Consider the following 25,297-nt stretch of genomic DNA (forward strand, 5'->3'; position numbering starts at 1 on the left):
ATGCACAAGTTTACATTGACATTTTGGACAGTTTTCTCATCCCTTCAATTGAACAGATGTTTGGAGATGATGAAATGATTTTCCAAGATGACAATGCATCGTGCCATAGGGCAAAAACAGTGAAGGCATTCCTTGAAGAAAGACACATTCAGTCGATGTCATGGCCTGCAAATAGTCCAGATCTCAACCCAATAGAAAACCTGTGGTGGAGATTGAAAAAAATGTTCCACAAGAAGGCTCCAACCTGCAAAGCTGATCTGGCAACTGCTATCAAAGAGAGTAGGCACCAAATACTGTTTGTCCCTCATCAAGTCCATGCCTCAGAGACTAAAAGCTGTTATAAAAGCCAAAGATGGTGCAACTAAATACTAGTGATGTATTTTGAATGGTCTTTTGTTTATGTGTTTTTCATGATTCCATACTTTTTTCCTCAGAATTGAGTGATTCCATATTTATTTCCCTGTGTTTGGTCAATAAAAGTATCATTCACTGACTTCCACAATGTTTTCTCTTCATTTCTTTGAGTGTTCCTGAAAGCCAACAAGTTGCACTTTGGAATGACCTTAATATTGTGTCATGTTTTTGATCCGAGTTTGTTTTACAGCATGAAATGTCTGAATGACTGCTCATCCAACACTGGTGATTCCATACTTTTTGCCAGGGGTTGTAGCTGACTTCTTGGTGAGTCCATGACAAAACTAACTTGTGGAATTCTATTAGGGCCAATGTACTGATGCACTGTTTCACTATAACCAGCAAGGGATAGCAGCCACTCCCTCAGGCGGTGGCTACTCAGGAGGCGACTGTGGGAAGAGTAGTTGTCTTGTGATCAGAAGGTTGTAGGTTCGATTCCAGCTTTCTCCCACCTCAGGGCGATGTGCCCTTGGGCAAGGGACTTAATCCCAATCTGTGTATCGGTGTATGAATGTGTGAGCATTTGTGAGTGCGAATGGGTGAATGTGACTCTACTGTAAAGCACTTTGAGTGGTCAAAAATGCTATATAAGTTCAGTCCATTTACCATAGACACCAGAACCAGCAGTGCAGATGACCTGAATGTAAAAGCTTCCTGGAAAACTCAGAAGAGGCCTTCAGGGCTGACCTCTATGACATGCCACAATGATGCAGTAATTCATACAAAAGGAGTCCAAACCAAATACCGAAGGCATAGCTTTCAGAAGTCTGACATCATTATCTATTGTTCTTAAAAACTGAATTTGGGGTTTTTACTCTGCAAACTAAAACCAATAGGTTTGAAATATTTTAATCCATTTGTAATGAATCTATATAAACTTTAACTTTCTAAATCAAGTGACAAAATATGAAACTTCATAATATTCTAATATTTCGAGATGTAAGTGGTGATAGCAGTTTTGGGCAGCACAGAATCATGTCAACATTGGCCAAGTGAATTGAAAAGAACCAAAACTGCATGAATATTGCACTGAACTTGTGTTATTCCAGTGCCAACTTGATTTTTTCTTGAAGTTCAAGTTTTGTGTATTTTGTTTAAATGAGGCAGATTGAAACCTAAACTTATTCCAGGGTTTTGAACATTTTGGATTAATAATCAAAGCTTATCTGATAGTGCATGCTCAGTCTCATTACGGTAGTGAAACCAAAGTGGTTGTTAATTAGATTGAGCATGCTTGCTTTCAAGTAAAATTGGCTCACAAGGGCATTACATGAATTATAAAATACATCTTGAGATATTTACCATGGCAAAAGGAAGCTTGCTCATAGAATAGTTTCTGATATATGTTAGAGCTTGATAATAAATTGGAATTTATTATCCATTTATTTTAAATTTTGTTCTGAATTCCACAGGAAGCTAATGAATAGAAGCTAAAATAAGAAAATTATCATTCTTTTCATTAGAACTCTTGCTGCAGGATTTTAGATAAGTGGAAGACTTTTACCTGGATTTTTAGACTTTCTAATAGTAAGGAATTACATTTGGTCTACCGTCGAAGTAACAAATGCATAAACTGGTTTTCCCAGCTGCACTCTTAGGTAGGATATTTCTAATTTTGGCAATTTTCCAGAGATTAAAAAATATGGGATGTAAATGACATGTCCTGCTCTAGAAAAACACCAAGGTTCTTTACCTTATTACCAGAAGCCAATTTAATGCCATCCAAAGTAGCTGACTGACAAACTGAACATGCTGGACTTGAGGTAAATTTAGATGACAAAGGTCATTAATCTTCCATTGTATTATGGAAATCACAAGTGATTAAAGTGTCCTGAAACTACTGTTATATGTCTCTGATGGCTGATGTCACTGACTAAACCTACAATGAGTCAAAACAGAATAAGAGTAAAACAGCAGTTTGTTAAAAAAAAGTTTGCATGTGAATACAGTGACATATTTTAATGATTTTATAAACAACTATATAAAAACAGCCCATAAAAACGCATGCACTTTCAGTGTAAATTCCTTTGGAAATATATAGGAAATTTATACAAGTTTAAACCTTAACAGTGACTTCATTCAGTTAGGTGATTCACAACAAATATACTTGGCTGCATAGACACATTGACAATATTATTGCCTACATGGAAAATAAATTGAAAAGTAAAAAATAAAAATCAAGTTGATTTTAATTCTTACAGGGGCTTCTGCTGAAACTACACCATAAGAATGTGATGGAGGTCAGCTTCCACTTTTCATTTCACTACACTAAAGAACTTTGCAGTAGTGAATAAAGTGAGCATCCCCATTACAAATACATTCTGATTATTACTGACAAAAAAACTCACTGATAGAATGATGAAAAAAGCCTGAGTTAAGAGAAATGTGGAGTCATAATAATAAGCCTGAGGAAACAGTTCACTGATTCACTATTTTACAGAAGTAAACATAAAAAAATATGTACAAAAGCATTATTTTATGTAAAAAATCCAGGTTGCATTTTTCTATTTATCTTATTAAACAATTTACAAAGTTGCTGGTGGGAAAAACTGAAAAAAATGTTGTAAATGAGGTACTGCAGGTGTTGAGCCTGAGTCCATACTGGATTAAACCAGACAGTTCTACATCACTATGTGTCACGGTTCACGTGAGAAGTGACATCTTACTGTCTTAACTCTTAAATAAGGAACATGATCACATTAAGTCTGAATACAAAGACAAGCACTGAGGGAAGTCAAAAATAAGATCCAGTGTCATTTGCTGGGAGGAATTGGAGGCAGCATAAAGGGTCAATTATGTCCACTTCAAGCTTGAGGATAGTAACATTTTGTTGAGAGCCGTAGAGTCTAATGGAGCAACAAGTCCTTCCTGTTTTCTTTTTCTGACAGGGTTCACAGGTTGAGGACCCCGTCACTGTTACTGAGATAATGAAATGAAGAGACTGAAACACAGTGCTTCAAACAGCTTCATGGCAGGGAACCCTAATCAGCGTAAGGCATTTACTGGGTTGCCGAGTCTAGGACTGTTGCTGTAGAACCAAGCAGCTCCTGTTATGTCTTACGGCTGCTCCAGTTCTGCTCAGGCGTACTCTTGTGGTCTGATGAGTAGTCAAATGGTGAGTGAGACTCACAAGGTGAGCGTTCATCTCGAGGAGAACGTGTTCCACTTGCTGACGCTCTCTGATCTGTTTGCCAGTCTGAATGGTAGCGGTAGGAAGAACGGTAGTCTGAATGAGAAAGCTCCTTCACCTCCTGCCGATGGTCTCTGTTGGTGCGGAATTCCTCCAGTTTCCTATGTTTATTGTCGTTATAATACCTGAAACACATCAGAATCAGTTGGGTAAACCTGGAGCAAATAGTAAAAAAAGCTGATGACTAAAGACAGATGCATATGTGACTGATTTCTCAAATTAGTTAACATTTACAAACTAAATTGTTTTAAAAACAAATGCTAAGCGAGGTGTATAAACTGACCACATGCTTTTATGATCACAAATATTGATTTGATGGTAGTTCAAGCTGTTTTAGTAGGTGGAAATTTATTCCCACCTGTCAAAAGCAAAATGGAAGTAGTTAAAATTCAACTAAAATCGCCGTCAGGGAGCATTGTAGCAGGAGGAAGAAGACAGCACGACTACTTCCCATGGGTGACAGTAGTTTTAAATCCTTGGGAGTACTATGACAAAAGTGAGATATTTTATATATATATATATATATATATATATATATATATATATATATATATATATATATATATATATATATATATATATATATATATATATACTGCTTCTTTGTGTGCTTTGGAGTTTCTGTGCTGATTAATTTTTTTGCGAAGCGATAAAAGCTACGTAGCTCTTGAATTGTTACAAAATGGAGCCATGTTTCCCTCAGCCTATTGGCTGAGGGAAACATGGCTCCATGAGTAGGCCTATCACGATAACAAATCTTGCTGAGCGATTAATTGTCTAAAAAATTTTTTTGTGATAAACAATAATATTGTTTCAAGACCTTTTGAGACTCATTTCATGGAAATGACTAATAATGCATGCCATTTCCTGCTATAGATAGATGGACTTTATTTTCAAAAGAACACATAACACTGGAACTAATAAACTAAATAAACAAAACAACCAAAACCAAAAAGGATTCTCTGTCTCCATTAACAAAAAAATATACTTGAGTAAAAAAGTAAACAACATAAAGCGAAAGTGGAAATAAATACTGCATTCAACCAAAAGAGTGTATATTATTAAGTCTGTATACTATAATGCCCTTCAGTAATCACTACATTTAAATAGAAAAGACGGGCACATCCAACTACCTATTGCAATATAGTTCACACTACACGATTTTCTGCCCCTATTTTCCCCTTACGACAATCTTAGAACGTTGGCCTATCTAAGACTCTCGCAGAAAAAGAATTACTAGATTTATTATTAGTAGCTGTTTTGAAACAAAAAAAGTCACATGAGGAGTCTGAACATTTGATAAATATAACTTATCTACAGATAAGTTCAGAAAAGTGTTTATTTTGTCCAGCTACTCATCCCCACACTCGGCTATGTCTCTTGGATCCATCCACTTTATTAGAAATGCTTGAAAACCATTAAAAAATAAATCTTACCATTTTCAGAACTAGTTATGTTTTCCAGAAGTTAGAAAGCACTTGTACATGTACAGAATAATCACTGTCCTCCAGGGCCTAAATGTAGCCCTGTGACAGACCATCACTGTGTCAACAGAGCGGCTGCCCCAAGATATGCCTATTTAACAATAGTCAGGCAAGGGCTATTGCCGATATATATATAAAAAAGGCAAATAAAGGTGAATTTGTTATTCTACTTCTACTTTAAAGTTAAGAAAGATAAGAAGTGTCTCCTTGTGTGAATGTTCATGCTCACCTGTCCTGTCTGTCTCGGCTGTCTGCCTTATAGTGGTCTCTGTGGTCTTTCCCATTGCTGAAAGAAGAGTACGGTCTTTTCCTGGAGTCTACCACACTGGTCTTCTTGTGGTACTCGGAGCCGTGTCTGTCTTTATTGCTGCTGCTTTCAGAGTATCTACCTGAAGGCTGATGTCTGTCTGAGCAGTAGCTATCTCTGCTGCTGTCATCTTGGTGGGAACTGTCCTTCAGTCTTTCAACTTCTATGCACAAAAAACATATCCAAAATGAATGAACGGTGGCTTCTTGATTTTATTATACGTTCAGAAGACACTTACCTGCATGCTTATAGCCTTGAGTGTTTACAGTTCTAGTGTTCTGCTCCACAGTCTAAAGACACAATAGTCATATTCTATTAAAATGAGAATACGCTGGCATAGATTCTCAGTTATCTAGGACATGACAATAAATTGGGACATTGGGATACTTGTCTTGTTCCTGTAACATGATTTACCTTGCATCCAAAAGTCTTCTTCAAGTTCTGAAAATGGCTGGAAGTAACATACTTCTTAAAGACAAAGAACACTCGATTGGCGACAGCATTGTGCACATTTTTGACAGGGAAGGAACTTGAGAGATGAGTGAGAGAAACCATCAAAACAAAAACTAAACAGAGCAGGCGGCCTCAGATTTCATGTTTATAACACCTGCTGTACAGCATTGACTTAATAGTATCATTGCTCTGAATTCAACATATAATAATAATGATAATATAAGAAAAATGATAATATAATTAAAGCTGCAAGAGGCCTGAAACGGCCCTCGCAACTTAGTGCCGCTCCGGCCTCACGGCAACCGCGGGAGCTCCAGCAACGTCATCCGCTCACCACCATCAACGGTCTTGCACTGTTCCTGCACCCGTCCGCTAGGCAATACACATCGATGTGTTCAGCAGTGCTTCCTGACGATGCACAAAAAATCTGGTGCACATCAGCTGATGTAGTGAGGAGATGTAGCTGATGGAATAACCTAGGGGGCGCAGGGGAGTCAAATTGCAATTTAATGCTATTGGGCAATTTAGAGGTTCACAAAAATTAGTAATTTAAAGTTTGGTCCAAATTAGATGATGCATTTGATTTAGAGACAACCGTATGTATACAGCGAGGGATTGATATTTGCCATTTAGTAATGCCCATATGGTTCAGCCAGCAGCAAACGTTGACAGAATTGATCATCATGTCATTGCATGTCACTTGGCACAGGTGTAACCCTATATGAATCAAAGAGTAAAAGTAAGACATCCAGCAGAAAAAAACAGGTGACTTCCTGTTGGAAGGGGGTAGGGGTTAGGTGATGTTACCAATTGGCCATGTAAACGTGATGAGGGCTAGTTTGTAATGACATAGAAAGTCTGATGCAGCTGTGACCTTGTATGTAGAAGTTATTGCACCTTGATGTTTCATGGCAAAGTTAGATTTTGACACTTAGCCACACCCACATGCTTTAATGTACAAAAAAATCCGAGGATAACTTTTGACCTCCAATGCCTCAAGAGAGTGCTGACTCATTCTGAAATCTGTGTCTCAAAAGCTGAAGGATGAGTTCGATCAGATATGACGTCAACAAAAGACGAGGTGGCGGTTATGATCCAAAATTGCTGACTTCCTGTTGGGCTTGGACCAATAGCTCCAAGAGACTTTTTTGTAGGTCCTGATAAGATATACATGTATACCAAGTTTCATAATTGTCGGTCAAAGCATGGCTTGGGTCTAATTTTTTAAAAATATTCTAAGGGGCATCCATCCATCCATCCATTTTCTGCCGCTTATCCGGGGTCGGGTCGTGGGGGTAGCAGCTTCAGAAGGGAGGCCCAGACTTCCCTCTCCCCAGCCACTTCTTCCAGCTCCTCCGGGGGAACTCCAAGGCGTTCCCAGGCCAGCCGAGAGACATAGTCCCTCCAGCGTGTCCTAGGTCTTCCCCGGGGCCTCCTCCCGGTGGGACGTGCCCGTAACACCTCACCAGGGAGGCGTCCAGGAAGCATCCTAACCAGATGGTCAGGATGCCTCAACTGGCTCCTCTCAACGTGGAGGAGCAGAGGCTCTACTCTGAGTCCCTCCCGGATGACCAAGCTTCTCACCCTATTTCACGTTAGGGGGCACTGTAGAACACTTTGGTCACACACACTTGCGATTCCACTGGAATCCAAAAATGTTAGTTGTGTGACAATTTAGAGTGAAGTGTGGTGAGTTTTTGAACATGCCAAAGCCTCCAAAAAGCCAATTCATTTGACAGAAGCATAATAAGAAACGGAGCAATTACATTAGGCCTTTGCAGGGCTTTTGCTGCTCGGGCCCAATGATAAGTATTTACAAACGGCTTTCAAACAAAGCACTACACATTTACAAGGAGATAAAAAACTAAATAAAACTATGCAAATAAACCATTGAATCAAGACAATAGGATTCAAAACAGACAGGACTGAGTGAACAAGTGTGTCTTAAATTTGCTTTAAAAACCTCCACAGAACATGTCTGTGCAATTAAGTTTGTTACTTCCAACCATGTTCAGACCAAAACAGGTCATTTGGATGACAGGTGAAACATTTTTAATAAGAGAGATCATATTACCTTTTCCTTAAGCATTTAATATTAAGAGGAGAAGAATAAGGTTTAATTCAATGATTTTACATACTTGGGCATTTTCTTGTCTCTTCTTGATTGCGTGCTTATAGAGTTTGTGTAGTTTTCTTGCATCAAACTCTGTGAATTTAGAGACAAATATCCACAGGTTCCTGTAAAACAAAATGAATGTCATGTGGTTCAATGACTTTAACCACTTTGGTCAGAATCTGTAACATGCTATCAATCAACAGATGCAATATAAAAACTAACTTTCTCCATTGCTTGATCTGATCAGGATTCGAATATTCCTTCAAACACTGAGTGATGTGGTCCCCAATCTTTATGAGGCATTGTCTGGTGTGCTCCAGCTGCTCGCGCTCTGACAGTCCTTTCTCTGGTCTGTCCAACTGCTTCAGGGCAGCTTTTACTGGACGCATTCTCTCTTTGCACTGCAACAATAAACAAACAAACACTTTGTTCAAGTAAACACAAGTACAATCATATAGCCTACATGTAAAATCAAAGTTTTTAAGCCAAATCTACTCTGTTAGACTTTTGTCTTGAATCTCCGTCCTTCTGTTTAAAGCTCTGTTTGGTTACCATGGAATAAGCACTGGGATTATTTGGATGTCATTATGAGCAGCAACTGATTGTGTCTTTATGAATGTCCCACGAAACCTATGTTATTATTGGAACTCTCAAAAAAGTGGGAAAAGTCACAAAGGCAACCATTTTGTTTTTCTTTCTTTTCCTGCAGACTAGTCACTGAAAGGCTTTCAATGCTTTGCCTTCACTGTGTGGTGCACAAATGTTGAAAAGGTTGATGAAATAATGACACCTGTAGACTTATAAAACAAAAAGTTCTGTCTATATGCTGTTAGGAGTCATGTGGAGCCATCCACTCCTCTAACAGGGTTCTAAAGTTTGCAGACCATTATAGCAGTACCATAATGGTCTGATGAACAATTGAGACCCTGTACAGAGAGGAGTTCCATATGTTTATTGTTTTGCATAAAAAGAAACTGGAGTTTCCAGCTTGTGTTTTGACCAGTTATAATAAATGAATTTTTGACTATTTGAAAAGTGTCTGTGGACTTTCAAGATTTATATTCAAGTACTCCTCCTCTAGACACTAGAAGGACAATAAATATAACATTTAAAATAACAAATGTGTGCTTAAAAATATTTTATCTTTCAAATTAAAGCAGTTTCTATCTACAGAAAAATTGCAATCAATGTGAAAAGTTATACAATATTATTTAATTTTAATAAGTACTCATGGAATGGAGAGATGAAAAATGAAAAAGAGTTGGACACCCCTGCATTTGGCCCTAAGTCTAGGATAAGCTACTCACTGACAAAAAAGGACGGGTGAACTTAGGATTGTTTATTTTATTGCAACCTACATTTGACTTTGAATGAATGTTTCCTTTTTTACTTGACAATATTTGATATATGCAGTGTTGAGATTTTCTTTCTTATTTCACAAAGACGTTTCAGTGTCTTTGACTGTGTGCTAGCTTGCAGTAATTAATGTAACATTTTCTTCAGTCCGTCTCTGGGTCATGTGTCTCTCATCCTTTTTCTGGGTGAACAGTTAAATCTCCTTCATTCTCCTGCTTTGCCGCAGTCAAACTTGTGGTGGCAATCAATAGCAAAGTTGCACCCACATGGAGGCCTTTAAGGATTTTTTCTGTGGCCCCTTGCACTTTTGAGGTTTATCTGTTTAAACTCACTTCTCTCCAACTCTGGTCAGCTCAAATAGCAAAATTTGATAACCTTACTCAAAAGAGAGGGCGGGTTGAGAAATGTCATTGGATTAGCATGCTGTTTTTCGAGAAAAGCAACCAATGGGCTTTTGCAGTTGATAAAAGTTATTTGTAATGCTCTTTTTTGGTTAGGACAGCCCTGGCCCGGGTTATAAGTGGGCGTCGGTCTACCGATACACCAGATGGCCAGTCTATCTATCGGTCTATTTTAAATTCAACTGTGACTTCAATAACTTCTCACAATAAGTTATGTCTGTTTAGTAATGTTGGCAATTTTAGATGTTAAAAACAATTTACAGTTTATAAACGCGAAAATAATGAGACATTACTGTGATCTAGGGGTTGAACGACTACATATTTTTTAAGGTCGACTACATCATGATTATAGTCGAGTCGATGTCGACTAGTCGCGGTGACGTCATAGTGACGTAAGCGCAAAAACTCTTCACAACTAATTGGAGGCTTTATCAGCTATTTTCACGGCAAGTATGGACCCTCCCCCCCGCCCCCCCCCCACACACACTCCCCTTCTCCTGCTTTTACTAAGTCTATTATGGAGAATTAAAAGAACAATAAACAGATCATTCTTCGTGAGCAGGGAGAAAAGTTCGTTATACAAAGTCGGGTATGACTTTTTTTTGGGTTTTTTTTTCCAAACACTGGCTGATGCTGATGATCTCTGGATAGCTACTCGTATAGGAGTCAAATTATCACACTGACCACAATGATGCTTTTGGAACATCACAAACTAAAACTTATTATGAACGGATCCCGTTCAGTTGAATTCAACGAAGCCTCCTGCTGCTCCTCCTGCTGCTCCTCCTGCTGCTCCTCCTGCTGCTCCTCCGCCCGATGCGCAGCAGGATCTCTGCTGACTCAGAGTCGGTTCGGCTCTCTGAACCGGCGGCAGAGATCGCCTCTATCAGATCCTCAGGATGAAGCTTGGTCTTAGTTTCCAGATGTAGTCAAACCATATTTTTATAAGAGCGTAAAGCTGCCAGGTTAAAAGCTTCAATACGCAGGGTGACGCTGATCAGTTGGGGTAGTTGAGGGATCAAAAAGCCTGACATCATGACGCGTTGTAACACATTACTCCGGTAGTCTTTTTTATTTATTTAATTTTTTAAGGATTTTTTCGGCACTAGTTTATTTGACAACAATCTGACTGTAAGGGGGCAGAGAGAGCGGAGAGAGGCCTGGGCCCAGCGAATGGAGGACGGGAGTCGGACTCCTGACTACCGCGGGCTAAAGTCTCTGTATGCGGGGCGCCGTGCTAACAACCGCGCCGCGCAACGCCCCTATTGCGGTAGCCTATGCTGTAATTTAGTTTGTCTTTGTTAAATTATTTACATTTTTATACAATTTGAGCTTTCTGACGAACTCACCTAGTCCACCTTCTTTCATTTACTTGGAAAAATCTGTCTTGTCATGTGATTGCGACTAGTCGACTGGCGCAGAAAAATAGTCATTGCAGAGAAAAGAATCGACGAGTCGACTAGTTGACTAATTGGTGCAACCCCTACTGTGATCTAGTCTTATTTTCAAAATCCAGTTCATTTCTCATTTTTAAAAGGGCTTATGGGTTTAACTCACTTGAATAAGAATATTGTGATAAGTCAAATCTGTTGTCCTATCCTCCTTGTGTCAACACATGCTGTTTACTTCACTACTTCAGTATATACACAATGTGAATGAAAAAGACTGAAGCACTGATCAACATACCACACTGAAAGTTCTTTGGTCCAATTCCTCAGATTCCTCACATACTGGCACATTATCTGCAGTATATGCCTTCTGAACTGACAAGTTTGAAGCTCTCTTTGTCCTTTCTCGTACCTCGGTTTTTACTTCAATCTGATGAAAAGAATTTGGAATCAAAGTTAAAGAAAAAGCTAGATATTTTATATTTATGATCAAAAGGAACAAAATGTAGTTGTTCACTTTGTCTTTAAACAACTTTTACCACCTTTTCACCGTTGTCATCCTCCTGTTTCTGTATTGGCTCCTTACTCTCTTTAATGTCACAGCTTTCAGCCTCCTCTTTTTTTCCCTCTTTTTCTTCACAGTCTCTCTCCTCTGATGAAGAAGCTTGATGCTCATGATCCTCATTATAATCGTCCTTTCCCTTTAATGTGTCTTCTTGAACATGTTTGGTTGGAGCCTTCCCAGTTGCCATCCTCTAAAACAGTAAACCATGTTACTATACCCATAAAAACTAAGATTTAAGGCAGTAAATAACAAGTAGGATTCAAATTTACCTTTTCCACATCAATTTCATTGTCATCATCGGATCTCTTGTCTGATGTCAGATCTGAAGATGGGCTCTTGATCACATCATCCCCCTTTATTGACTTTAGAGTTTTGACGGTTTTCCTTCTTGGTTTCTTCTTCCGTGAATTAGCCTAGACAACATACAAAAAGTTCATTTAAGTCCACATTAAGATCTTAGAATAAGTCTTAATGTGGAAGAATAAATTAACTAAAATGAGACCCACTGTTCCAGTTTGTTTCTGTGCTTCTCTTTTGGCCAGGTCTTTGCTCAGTAATTTGATGAGGTAGTCTGCTCTGGCTTGGAGCTGCTTGGCTTGTGGCTTCTTGTCAGGATCATCTGGAAGAAGCTGGATTACAGTTCATACAACACTGTTACTTTCATTAAAGACAAATTTATTTACAGATAGAGCTGAAACCATGATCTGACTAAAATTAGATTGGAAATAGGGACGAACAGTCACCTCCTTCATGAGTTTAACCCAAAGAATACAATCAGTGAAAATGAACCTATTACCAAGATTTATCTTCTTGATCCAAGCCCTACCGGTAGAAATGACAAAAAAGCAATTTATACAGTGGGATACAATGCTTTCCAAATTTACATGGCTAGCAAAAGAGCCAAGAATTAGATTGAAAAACAAAAGAAAAAGGGGGCATGAATTTACCACAGTTGAATAATTACTTCTATTCTGCACACATTAAACTGAGAAACCTTTGTAATAAAACCTATAATGCTTGATGGAAGGACATTGAATTAGCTCTTATTCTGGATCCTCCTCTGCAGGCAGTATTAGGAATAGAGATTTAGAGCGGATTCTACTCAAAACTGAAAATTCTTGGTAAAATTCCAATTAAAAGTCTGGTCAAAAGTTAAACAGGAATATAAACTACATTATAGGGCTGAAACGATTCCTCGAGTGATTAGAGTACCTCGATTATTAAAATTCCTCAAGGAAAATTTATCTACCTCGAAGCTTCGTTAAGTTATATTTTATTATTTAATACACCGTGTTCTGGCCGGGTTATTACTTGCGTTGTGCTGAGTTGTTGATGAAAGCGAAAATTGGACGTTATGTTAGCAGCATAACGTCCAATTTTCAAGTTCGGCCTGGGAGGATTTTATTGATTGATGATAATGTCCGGGTCTCTGTTGTTTTTCGGGGGACCAATAAGCATCCTTAAAATGACTGGCGCAATGCCTGACATATGGCTCCTGGAGCTGCTGCCTGGAGGCCGATGTTCAGAGCGGGGAGGAGCGCTGCAGGTGTATTTATACAGGTGAGCGGATAGACTGTACACTGTGGGCAGCTGCGCATTAGATAATTAACGTAGGTGTAGCTTTACGGATGAACCAGAAAATTTATTTCATATCATCCTGGTCTCAACAAATGGGTGGCGTAGCTCATTGTGACGGCATGTAGCTGGTAGATCTGTGTGTGACGAACAAAGGTGTCAAATTCCATTGCTAACATAAACACAAAAGCTATAAATGGCTGGGCATCTATAAAATTGACTGAAGATGAATGCATAAACGAAAAGCTGGAGTACAGACATTTTTTATAAGCTTATTGAATTGAATATAATTTCAGATTTTTGTATAACTTTTCTTCAGGTTAACTTGGAAAGTGAGCTATTATTGTTACAGGTTAGTTTCCTAAACTACAGAAAAGTTATTGTTGGGGAAGCTCAAATGTGAAAAATTGGACTGATGTTGATATGCGATAGTACTACTGCTGTTATGTTAGATTTAACAATGTTGTACTTTATCTTTTTTTATCCAATTACTCGATTAATCGTAAGAATAATCGATAGATTACTTGATTACTAAAATATCCGTTTACAACAGCCCTACTACATTATAACCTGAGAATTATAAGATGGTGTGCTTATGACTCGGATTTTAAACCAAATTAAATATATACCGGATTCTGTAATTGGTCATCTAAAGGTATAACAAGACATTTTTCATTAATGGTTAAAGGGCAAATAAGAGTTTCAAACACTTAAATCCTGTAAAAACAGGATTTTTATAGATATCTACAGATATCAGGAGCAAACTATTCCAAAACAAGCTGATAAAACATCGACTGGAGACAGAGCGACTGGTTCCCCTCCGCCTCCCCCCCTCCCTCTCTGCTCCTCCACTCATTCACTGCATTCACAAGATATCTAAGAGTTTCTTAAATTTACAGATGGAATGGATCAACAGGTTCGCCTCGGCACTTCTCTCCTCAGTGCTCACATAGCAAACCTCACTTCATTTAAGCCACCTGCCTCTGACTTCCCAGAGGATCCAGCACTCTACGCTTCAGAGGTCTGAGACCGGGGTCCAGATATTATCTTTACAGCCGTCTTCCTCCAGAATGTGTCTGGCCCCCCGGGACTGTAAAACAGGGCATTACCTGTCCAGATCACTACAAGAAAAGTTACCAAAACAGAAATACAAAAAACAGCGGTCTTAATTCAAACCTCAGACTGATCTGCTGCCTAAAGGAACCTCAAACTGAAGAACTTTCAGCCTCCAAGTCACTTAAACTGGCTCTTTTAAACACCAGATCTCTCTGTGCTAAAGCTCTATTAATTAATGATTTCATCACTGAGCATAATATTGATGTTTTATTTCTGACAGAAACATGGTTGAATGACAATAATGAATCAATCATACTAATTGAATCAGTGCCTCCTAACTACAATTTTTTAAGTGAGTATAAAAAACATAAAAAAGGAGGAGGCGAGGCTTCAATATTTAAGAATACCATAAATTGTAGTAAAATCTCTTTGGGTCATTTCACCTCTTTTGAGTATCTGGGAATTGAGGTAAAATGCCACAAACAAACTTTGACACTAACTTTATACAAAACTCCAACATATGTGGAAAATTTCTTTACAGATTTGAATGAGCGTTTATCTCTCATATGCATTGATTATAATTGATAATTGTCGGTGATTTCAACATTCATGTTGACAACCTGAAGACCAAGGGGCAAAAAACTCTTTAATATATTAGAGTGTTTTGGTTTAACACAGCATGTCAAACAAGCAACACACACTCATGGACACACACTGGACCTGGTTATCAGTAAGGATGTGAATATTTCCAATGTCTCTGTAACTGATATCGCCTTGTCGGATCACTTCCTATTATTTTTTAAAGTTCTTTATCCGTTAACCCACTTAGACAAACAGCTACCGTCACAAAACGTTCTTTCACAGAAAACACAGCAGAAACATTTCATCAAATCTACTCTTCTTCCTTGCCCTTAAGCTATAATGACGTAGACAAGTTGGTAGATGATTTTCAGTCTAAACTTTCAGATATCATTGATTACATTGCCCTCATTAAAGTGAAGGTTGTGTCTGGTAGGAAGAAATCTCCATGGAGAAATGCACAAACAGTTCAATCTGCAAGACAACTCTGCAGTAGAGCGGAAAGAAAATGGCGTAAAACTCAACTTCACGTTTGTTAGGAAATCTATGAAGAAAGACTACGTAGCTATCACTCAAAACTAAAACATGCAAGGGAGGGTTTCTTTGCAGATGTCATAAACAAAAACATTAACAATGCTCGAGCTTTATTTGCTACTGTTGACAGGCTCACAAACCCTCCTATGACGTTACCACCTGAACTTCAATCTAATGCCGCCTGGAAAAGATTTTCCTGCTTCTTTTCAGAGAAAATTCAAAAAATCAGAGGACTAATCGGTACATCCACTCTAAAACCACTATTAATGCTGTGCCCAAACAAAACAAGTACAGGAAAAATGACTTTATTTCAACTACTTAATTATAACATCTTAGAAGAAATTATAAGTCAATTAAGCTCAAGTTCCTGCTGTCTGGATGTCCTAGCCACACATTTCTTTAAGTCCCGCCTGTCATTGCTAATGATCTGATCCAAATAGTAACTCATCGCTCTCTTCAGGTGTGTCCCCACAGGAATTGAAAACAGCAGTTATCAAACCACTGATAAAAAAGAACAATCTGGACAAATCACTACTGCAGAATTACAATGACCTCCCATTCATCAGCAAAGTTATTGAAAAAGCTGTTTAAACAATTAAATAGAAACCTGGGAGTAGTGATGGACTCTGACCTGAACCTTCAGAGAAACATTAAGACATTCACAAAGTCGGCCTTCTGTCACCTGAAGAACATCTTCAGGATCAGAGGACTAATGTCTCAGCACGATCTAGAGAAACTCATCCATGCGTTTATCTTTAGTCGCATTGATTATTGCAACAGCGTCTTCACAGGTCTGACTAATAAATCAAACAGCTGCAGCTGATCCAGAAGCTGCTGCTCACATTCTCACTAAAACCAGGAAGACAGAGCACATCACACCAGTTTTAAAGTCCTTCATTGGCTCCCTGTAGCTCATAGAATAGACTTTAAAATACTGTTGTTAGTTTATAAATCACTGAATGGCTTAGCACCACAATATATTAAAGATCTACTGTTGTACCAACCTTCCAGACCCCTCAGGTCTTCTGGTTCTGCTCTGCATCCCCAGAACCAGAACCAAACGAGGAGAAGCAGCATTCAGCTTCTATGCACCACAAATCTGGAACAAACTTCCAGAAAACTGTAAAACAGCTGAAACACTGAGGGCCTTTAAATCTCGACTCAAAGCCCACCTTTTTAGAGTTGTATTTGAAACGTGATCAATTACGAATTTAATGATGGCACTTGACTTAATGTAATGTTTTGATTGTTGATTCTATGTTGCATGACTTTGTATTTTTGTTTTTGTTATGATGTAAAGCACTTTGAAATGCCTTGCTACTGAAATGTGCTATACAAATAAAATTTGATTTGATTTTGATTTGATTTATCGGACTGGTATCAGCTGATGCTAAAGGTCAGATGTCTGTAATCGGTATCAGAAGTGAAAAATGTGGATCAGTGCATTCCTAGCTCTAATTATCCCAGTGAATCCGTAAGCCTGTTCTCATTCCCAAAAGATAAAACAAATGAACGTATTAAGCACAAAAAACAGATGCCTTCCTTGACAGCCTTCTCCAATAAATGTTCCAAGTTTTAAAAAAAACTTGGAACTTTTTTAAACTTGGTACTTTACTATTACAGATATTGGAGGGAATATCTGTTTGTCAATACAGTAAAAGCACAGGCAACCTCACTTCAGATATAGCCAAAGTGCTTTTAAACAATTACCAGTTGCCATGGTTACCCACTGTTGTCTTGCTGTTTTACATTAGCCAGCATGTTGTCAGCATACTTCAACTGTTTATCACAGTGTGATGAAATAAGTTATGCTACCAAATTGACATTAGCAAAAGACATTGACATTAAGATGTATATCACTAAGATATACATCTTAATGATCCAAAAGCATTACATGGAGGAAGAGGGGAAAAAAGGAAAACAGAAATCAAAAGGGCAGCAGGCTCAATGAGGCAATGCGAAGTGCAGAGACCGTGTACATGTTTGTTCAGCTGTTGTGCCATGCGTGCTCAGTATGAGGGATTGCTGTAACATTAATGCCTCAACGCAATCAACGGCCCATTATCATTTCATTTACGTCTAGGAGTGAATCTGCAAATCAGCAATTCAAAGCTATTGGGTGGGTTTCCCAAGCAGGCCCGGCGGCATGGGTGAGCATTAGCTGCCCACAGTCAGCCGTGCACTCCCTGTACAGGAAGCAATTTCTTTCATTTTTACCTGAGTGACCCACTTTCTGATACTCCCATCTCGATTTGATGCAGCAGGGGCTCCCACACTTCCTGTATCAGAGCCCAGTGCCTCAAGCATTTTTTTCAACCGCTACAACTGCGTAATTCATTGTTAACATGTTGCAAAGTGTTTTTCTGAGCCACATTTAAACACTTGTGTCGTTTTATGCAAGTGTGGCAGCAACGGAGACATGCTGCTGATGTGCAGAACTGCTCAGGTGTGTTAGAATCGTGGGAGCAAATCAGCAAAACGCAAAGAACTTTGCACAGTCCCTCCCCCCCAACCCAAGCTAACCGAGTGAGCTGAGTAAAGCTGTTCAATACAGGTAATGTTAGCTAAATGATGACTAGATAATGCCAATATATCACGTTGACCTTGTTAATAATTTTGTTATCTATGTTCAAAAGTGGGTAGTACTGGTTACCCCTTTTTTGGGAAAAATAAGAGTAGATTTAATGCACTGCACTTTGTTGTCTTACTTGACTAATATTATTTTTACTCTTTCTTGATTAGATTGATTTTGGATTAAGAAATGGTCTTCAGAGATTGGAAACATTAGATTTCTGCAACATATGAGCTAATATTTATGAAAATTTGAGTATAATTACTCAGCATTTTATACATGTCAATGTTAATATCCTTACTGTTTATTTTGCATTAATAAACATGGTTATTTTATTTGAAATATTACATAAAGGTTTGTTTACGTATTTATTATTAAAGTAAAACAAGATTTACTTTAATATAATCTGCCCCCCCCTCCCCACCCTCTCGATAAACTCTTCTTGAGCCGGGGAGGTTCCCAAGACAGAAAACTATCAGTTTTAATAATAAACTGAAATTGTGTAATAACTACAATCAAATTAGAAAGTATGCAACTGACTTTGACTCTGTCTTACTGGTCTTGACTTTCTTTTCAGTGAAAATCAATTTATTCCTAAGACCCATGCCAGGATTAATGAATCTGAGGAACCAGGATAATTCTAGGTGAGCTAGTCTGATGTTTGGGCCACAAGGGCCTGTTTTCTCTTTCTCTCTCTCATTTTTTTCCCGTGGGCTGGTGACCAGACATGGCAGTGGGTTGATCAGATAACCTTGCTACTGCTTAGGTGGACAACGGTCTATCTCCACTGGGAATTTTCTCTTTTATTTCTTCCTTTTTCCAAAGAAGCAATAGACATAATATGTCAATGCATTCGGTCAGTAGTGTTTAAAAGATGGAAAATAGAAAGAGCAAGGGTTTTATTTTATTTTTTTTTATATAATATGTTATATTACGATATATAATTAGATAATTTTAATATTAAAGTCCATATTATCTTAAGTGCACCAGTCTGAGGGATGGAAATACGGGGCTGAAAATGAGTCCTACTCTGGATCTGATAAAAACCCTGAACAGAGAAGAGTCATGAGAGTCCATTGATAAAGTCACATAGTGTCAATGTAATCTCCTCGACAATCCCTCACAAGGAGGATTGGCAAGAATGGGAGGATTATCAACCCCATATCAATATGGGGTTGATAACACACCCATATTATTTAACATCTATCATATTTCTGCATTATTTCCTGGCTTAGTAGCCTGTCAAAGCTAAGACTGCATTGAGATGGTGTGAACTTACCTTGTGTGTGAGATTTAGGTCCGGGTCCATCTTGATCATCTCCCAGCTGCCATATCCATATTCATAAATTCCTATGAGAAGACTTGAATCATCCTCCTTTCCCCATTCAATGTCAAAGTGTGCTGCCTTCGAGTGACATGGAATCATGTACCTGTACAATTAAAAAAAAGTTCAGGCTTAGACATGAAAACATACTTCTTGTGATTATGAATATGTAAAAAAAAAAAAAAACTCAGGTGGTGGTTGAGAACTACAGTATGCTATTTTTCAAATTCCTAGCAAAGTTGTCAATTTAGAGATTTACACCAGTAAAAAACAAGACTAAACACAGTTTATGAGTTCCTTTAGTAAATGGGACTTACATGGGGGAATTTCACTGCCATAAGTCGAGAGCACACAAGTTCAGTCTGAAAGCAGGATTTCATGTCTTGTTCTCAAAACTTGTAATGCTTACACTCAAAACTTCTTCTTTCTTTCAAATATCCACTGTATTCTCTGCTCAATATTCTCTACTCAGATCAAATCTCTGCTTGCAAACCTCTCTGCTCGCTTGCAAATTCTCTTCTACTCTCTAAAAACACAAAAAAGTACCGTAGCCTGGCAACCGTCTCTGCCAATAGAATGAATGAAATGTGTTGTAGATAGAAAGTGCTGTACTGGCCAGTGAGAACCTCCTCGAGGGTGAATTTGTTTCCTTCTAGTGGGTGTGCCTGTGTGGCTATGAATCTCTCTGTTCTATATCGATCTATAGATAAGAACAGCCTATATCAATAGATATTAGAAGAAAACTGATCAAATTCAATAGCTATTCTTTTGAAAGCATGCCGCGACTCTTTAAAGTGTAACTAACCTCTGAAAGCTAAACCCCACCCATGGCAAATTTAGAAAAAATTTAACAAATGTGGCTGATCCAATAGTTACAGCTGAGTCAAGGGATGAGCAGAGGAGATGGGTCGAGGTGTGATCAGGACGAAAGAAGCACTATCAATTTATCCACTTTGTCACTATGTTAATCAATTTTCAGACATCTCTAGAGACTTCTTGAAGTTTAAAAAAAAAAAAAAAAAAAAACGTGTCGAGGGCACGTCAAAATTGGTCTAGCTGTTGTCTTCCCGTTGCTGGCTTATTTGTTGGACACGCTTTGACGCGTCAAATGCTCTGCGAACCGCGCCACGATGGGCCATCGATGTGCCTCCACATGGATTTTGAATGTAAACCAAACACACCTGACGTGCGAAACGTGTTTGACGTGAAGGCACCATAAGGTTCTGGCTCGTTTATTATGATCATCATAGCAACCACGGTAACACTTTATTTGATGGGGTGTGAATAAGACTGTCATGACACTGTCATAAACATGACATAACACCTGTCATGAACATGAATAAGTCTTCATGAATATTTATGACTGTTGTCACAAAGTGTCATTCAGTAAATCATGACACTTTTAATACAAAGTTGACATTATTCGAAATGTCTGTTATGACAACTTGACATTAACCAAGAAATCATGATCTGACAGAAATTTGTTATAAAAGATTTTAAAGATTAAACTTTAAAAATTATGTAGCTTTATATGGTAATATTTTATTGCTCTGCCATTCTGTTTAGTCTTAAATTTCTGAATTTAATTGATCCTAAAGTTTTACAGCAAGATGTCTACAAAGCACTTATGAACTTAGCATTTGAAACATTATTTAAGGCTGTTTTAAGTAGTGCAATACACCATCTCCACCAGTGAGAGGCAGCAGTGCACGAACAGGCGTGCAGTGTGTTGATAAAGAAGAAATCTTTCAATCGTGGGGCCTACCTAACACAAGTTATAACGGCCAAACCTCCTGTTTAAAAAGAAGCCGAAGTTTGATACCTAATACATATGAGGTATGTGTCTTATTAACTTTACATTTTCTTTGAGAAAATAACATTGACTATGTTCTCGTTCTTTGTAATGTTAGCCATGAGCAATTCAAGCCAATCCTACATTGCTGTAAGTTAATGTTACCTAAAGTTATTAACATATTTTACAGACAGGCAAATAGGTTTTTTCCCTCCAATTTTAATATAGCAAATTAAAATCTAATATGTTAGTCAAAGTTATCATTTATGTGCATTATTTAGCAACTTGGCTGATGGGGGTGGAGAGGGCTCGCAAATGTGGCTAATGAAGACATGCTACAGGTGTGGAGTATAATGAGGACCAGCCACCAGGGAAATAAGTCCCTGTTTGACCAAAGAGATAGAAGCAGATGAAATATTAATTTTTGTGTGGAAATAATCTTGAATGCTCATTAAGTGAAAAGATACACTCATGTGCCTAAAATTATACATTAAATGATGCATTCTGAATAACAACAGACTGTATAAACTTCTGCCAAACAAATATTTGATCAGAATAATTTTGTTTAGCTCTAGTGATAACTAAAGCTAAACAGGAGCTAATGCTACCTGTATTAAGAAATAATTGTATTGCACTTTATAACCACCAGTCATGTTAACTAGACCTTTGTCTGCCAGTCTCTCATTCTGACAGTGTGCAGCAAGGGACATTTTTGGAATGGTATTTAAATAAATGCTGAATTAAGATCACATTGTTTTATGTGTTTATCACCCACTATGAGAAGGACCAGAAGAGATTCACTAAGTTTGAATTCATGAAAAGGCTTTCACCATGATTATCACTGACCACAACTTTTGCAAGAACAGCTATAATTTCTGAGCATTTCCGGACACCTTCAAAGAGCTGCTTCCAGGAAATGAAGACAAGATCTCCCTGTTTTCAGAGTGTTACAGGAAGGCTAAGACGAAGGACGGCTGACTGTTGAAAGAACCTATTTTCTTAAGTTAAAGAATAAGTAATTCTGTTTTAGTTTTTCAATCATTCTTTCAGAGTAACAACATACTGACCAGAAGTTAAACTTTCTGTTTGAAGAACAAGTTATCTTTTGTTTTATTCCATTGTTCAAAGGGTTTGTTCTACAGTTATGATGGTAGTTATAAGTAGTTCAGTGTGTTTCACTTCACTTGAGGTAAGACTTAATATCAATGACTTTGTCAGCTTAGCATTTATCACTGTAACACTGAATGACATCTTTATAATTGTTGCTACTTGTTTCACTTTACTTGAAGAAAGAAATAGAATTAATGACACTGTAATAAGACTTAATGACATCTTCGTAACTGGTGCTACTTATTCCACTTGATGTAAAAGGAATTATTAATGACTCTGTTGTTAAATCATTTGACAGTGTAATAAAGCTTAATGAAATCTTTATTGTTGGTCCTACTTGTTTCGCTTTGTTTCATGTAGCGGGAATATCAATTACTGTTTTGTTACTGTCTGTTTGACAGTGCAATAACACTTAATGACATTATTATGACTACTATTTTGACATATGATGATTCTTGGTTATTGTCATGTTGTCAAAGACATTTTGAATAGAGATGTGCCGATCAGGTTTTTTCCTGCCGATACCGATACCGATCACCCATGAGGGCCGATATACTGATCACCGATACCGATCACATAATTATTTATTTATTTTTTATCATAAACCCTACTGGTTACATTATGTGGAAAAAGGAACCATGAATTCACCTTAATTTAGACAAAAACTTGTTTTTAATAACTTTTTCCAAGAAGAAAACTAAACAAAACAGGCATAAATTGTACTGCTATTGATAATACTATCTTTAACAGACTGATAACATATGAAGGCTCTGAAGAGGCTAAATAATACAAAGAGCCAAAATAAAACCTCTCAACATTGCCAAAAAGTTCAAGTATAAAACTTAACATTCAAAGGCAAAAACAGGTTCCATTACAATAAACAATCCAGAGTTACTGAATGAAAACTTCCTGATAGCATGGCGGCTAGCTGATTACTGCTAGCTCTGATTGGCTGTTTCTGACTGAGCGGAGTAATTATGCAGAACAGGGAGGAGATCGATTATTTTTTTAGAGATTATCTGTCTCATGTTAGGACAGCGAAAGTTTTAATACGTATGTAAAATGTATTTTTTAAGTTAGATGCTGCAGCTTTAAGCAGAGGTTCGGTGTGAGAGTCACTACCAGGTGGAGCAGAAGCGAAGCTCCATCTGTCAAATATTACTACCTGTAGCGTAGCAGCGGTTCAACAGGAGAGCAGAACCAGCGACTGACATCGCAGCTCAAAGACTTAAATAATTTTCCAGGTTATTTGTTTAGCTTTCTGACCGTCATGCTAATCCGGGTGAGTGTTTGTAGCTGTGCGCTGCTTTACCTGCTATCTGATCCTCCGTATGTCTTTTTTACTGCAGTGAGCCTCGATGTAGCCAAACTCCCTTCAGTATGTCATTGTTTTTATGCCATATTAGATTCATCGTGTTGATGCATTTTGACGTGCTTTAATTTTCCGCCGCAATACGCAAACTTCCCCATTCACTCAGTGCATTATAGTTCCACATCGCTTAGGATTTGTTGCTGCGCGTTTGCGCAGAGTGAAGGAAAGAGGAGACCAGCTGCACAGGCAGGTTGGAAATGAGAAGCAGGTGATCGGCAACAAGAGCCAATGATCGCCGATCACCGATCATGCACTTTTTCACGGAAATCGGCCCGATTATGATCAGTGACCGATCGATCGGCACACCTCTAATTTTGAATAATGTCAACTTTGTATTAAAAATGTCGATTTACCAAATGACACTTTATGACAACAGTCATAAATATTCATGAAGACTTATTCATGTCATGCCACTGTCATATTTATGACAGTGGCATGACAGTCTTACTCACACCCCATCAAATAAAGTGTTACCGCAACCACCAACAACTGACACAGCAACTGTCATGTCAGTTGGGTACAGATACGAAATAGCAACCTTTTCCACTAGCTCTACATCAGCAGCCCAGCTCTACTCGTCTCTACTACGAAGTAATCATGTTTCCACAGACCAGGTCTTGTGTGATATTCTGTTCCCCTGTGAAAATATGTTCCTTATGTGTTGGGAGTGCACACTGCAGCCAGCGAGGCGCATCCGACCATTTTCAAGGCACTTCTGATCGAATTCTTGGTAAAACAACACAACAATCATGTCAAGGTGCACATTCATAATATACAGTGCCTTGCGAAAGTATTCAACCCCCTTGAATTTTTCAACCTTTTGCCGCTTTTCAGGCTTCAAACAAAGTTGTAAAATTTTTATTATTTTGTGAAGAATCAACAAGTGGGACACAATCGTGAGGTGGAGCTAAATGAATTAGATATTTTAAACTTTTTTAATAAATAAAAAACTGCAAAGTGGGGCGTGCAATATTATTTGGGCCCTTTACTTTCAGTGCATAAAACTCACTCCAGAAGTTCAATGGATCACTGAATGATCCAATGTTGTACTAAATGACTGATAATAAATAGAATCCACCTGTGTGTAATAAAGTCCAGTATACATGCACCTGCTCTGTGATGGTCTCAGGGTTGTGTTTAAAGCGCAGAGAACATCATGAAGAAATGGAAGGAGCATCAGACCACTGCAAATCTGCCAAGACCCAGCCGTCCCTCTAAACTTTCACCTCAAACAAGGAGAAGACTGATCAGAGATGCAGCCAAGAGACCCAGGATCACTCTGGATCAACTGCAGAGATCTACAGCTGAGGTGGGAGAGTCTGTCCATAAGACAACAATCAGAGGTACACTGGACAGATCTGGCCTTTATGGAAAAGTGGCAAGAAGAAAGGCATTTTTCAAATATATCCATAAAAAGTCTGGTTTAAAGTTTGCCACAAGCCACCTGGGAGACACAGCAAATGTAGAAGGTGCCCTGGTCAGATGAAAGCAAAGTCCAACTTTTTGTCCACAATGCAAAACGATATGTTTGGCGTAAAAGCAACACAGCTCATCACCCTGAACACACCATCCCCATTGTCAAACGTGGTGGCAGCATCATGGTTTGGGCCTGCGTTTCCTCAGCAGGGACAGGAAAGATGGTTAAAATTGATGGGAAGATGGATGGAGCCGAATAAAAGACCATTCTGGAAGAAAACCTGTTTGAGTCT

At 38.3% G+C, this 25,297-nt stretch overlaps 1 protein-coding gene across 1 annotated transcript in view; it reads right to left on the minus strand.

Annotated features, from left to right (window-relative positions):
- Window positions 1-2,358: 2,358 nt before the first annotated feature.
- chd1 (chromodomain helicase DNA binding protein 1) overlaps window positions 2,359-25,297 on the minus strand; it is an 85,978-nt gene continuing 63,039 nt past the window's right edge. Inside the window, exons 26-35 of the mRNA XM_088011305.1 lie at window positions 19,270-19,420; window positions 12,181-12,303; window positions 11,944-12,087; window positions 11,652-11,864; window positions 11,408-11,539; window positions 8,187-8,365; window positions 7,987-8,086; window positions 5,634-5,685; window positions 5,318-5,558; window positions 2,359-3,729 (exon numbers count right to left, since the gene is read on the minus strand). Of these exons, the coding sequence (XP_087867431.1) occupies window positions 3,465-3,729; window positions 5,318-5,558; window positions 5,634-5,685; window positions 7,987-8,086; window positions 8,187-8,365; window positions 11,408-11,539; window positions 11,652-11,864; window positions 11,944-12,087; window positions 12,181-12,303; window positions 19,270-19,420 (1,600 nt within the window). The 3' untranslated portion in view covers window positions 2,359-3,464. The remainder of the gene's footprint in view (window positions 3,730-5,317; window positions 5,559-5,633; window positions 5,686-7,986; window positions 8,087-8,186; window positions 8,366-11,407; window positions 11,540-11,651; window positions 11,865-11,943; window positions 12,088-12,180; window positions 12,304-19,269; window positions 19,421-25,297) is intronic.

The sequence above is a fragment of the Poecilia mexicana genome, unplaced genomic scaffold, assembly GCF_051168715.1.
Source record: "Poecilia mexicana isolate PSO_F unplaced genomic scaffold, ASM5116871v1 scaffold_12, whole genome shotgun sequence".
Lineage (NCBI taxonomy): Eukaryota > Metazoa > Chordata > Actinopteri > Cyprinodontiformes > Poeciliidae > Poecilia > Poecilia mexicana.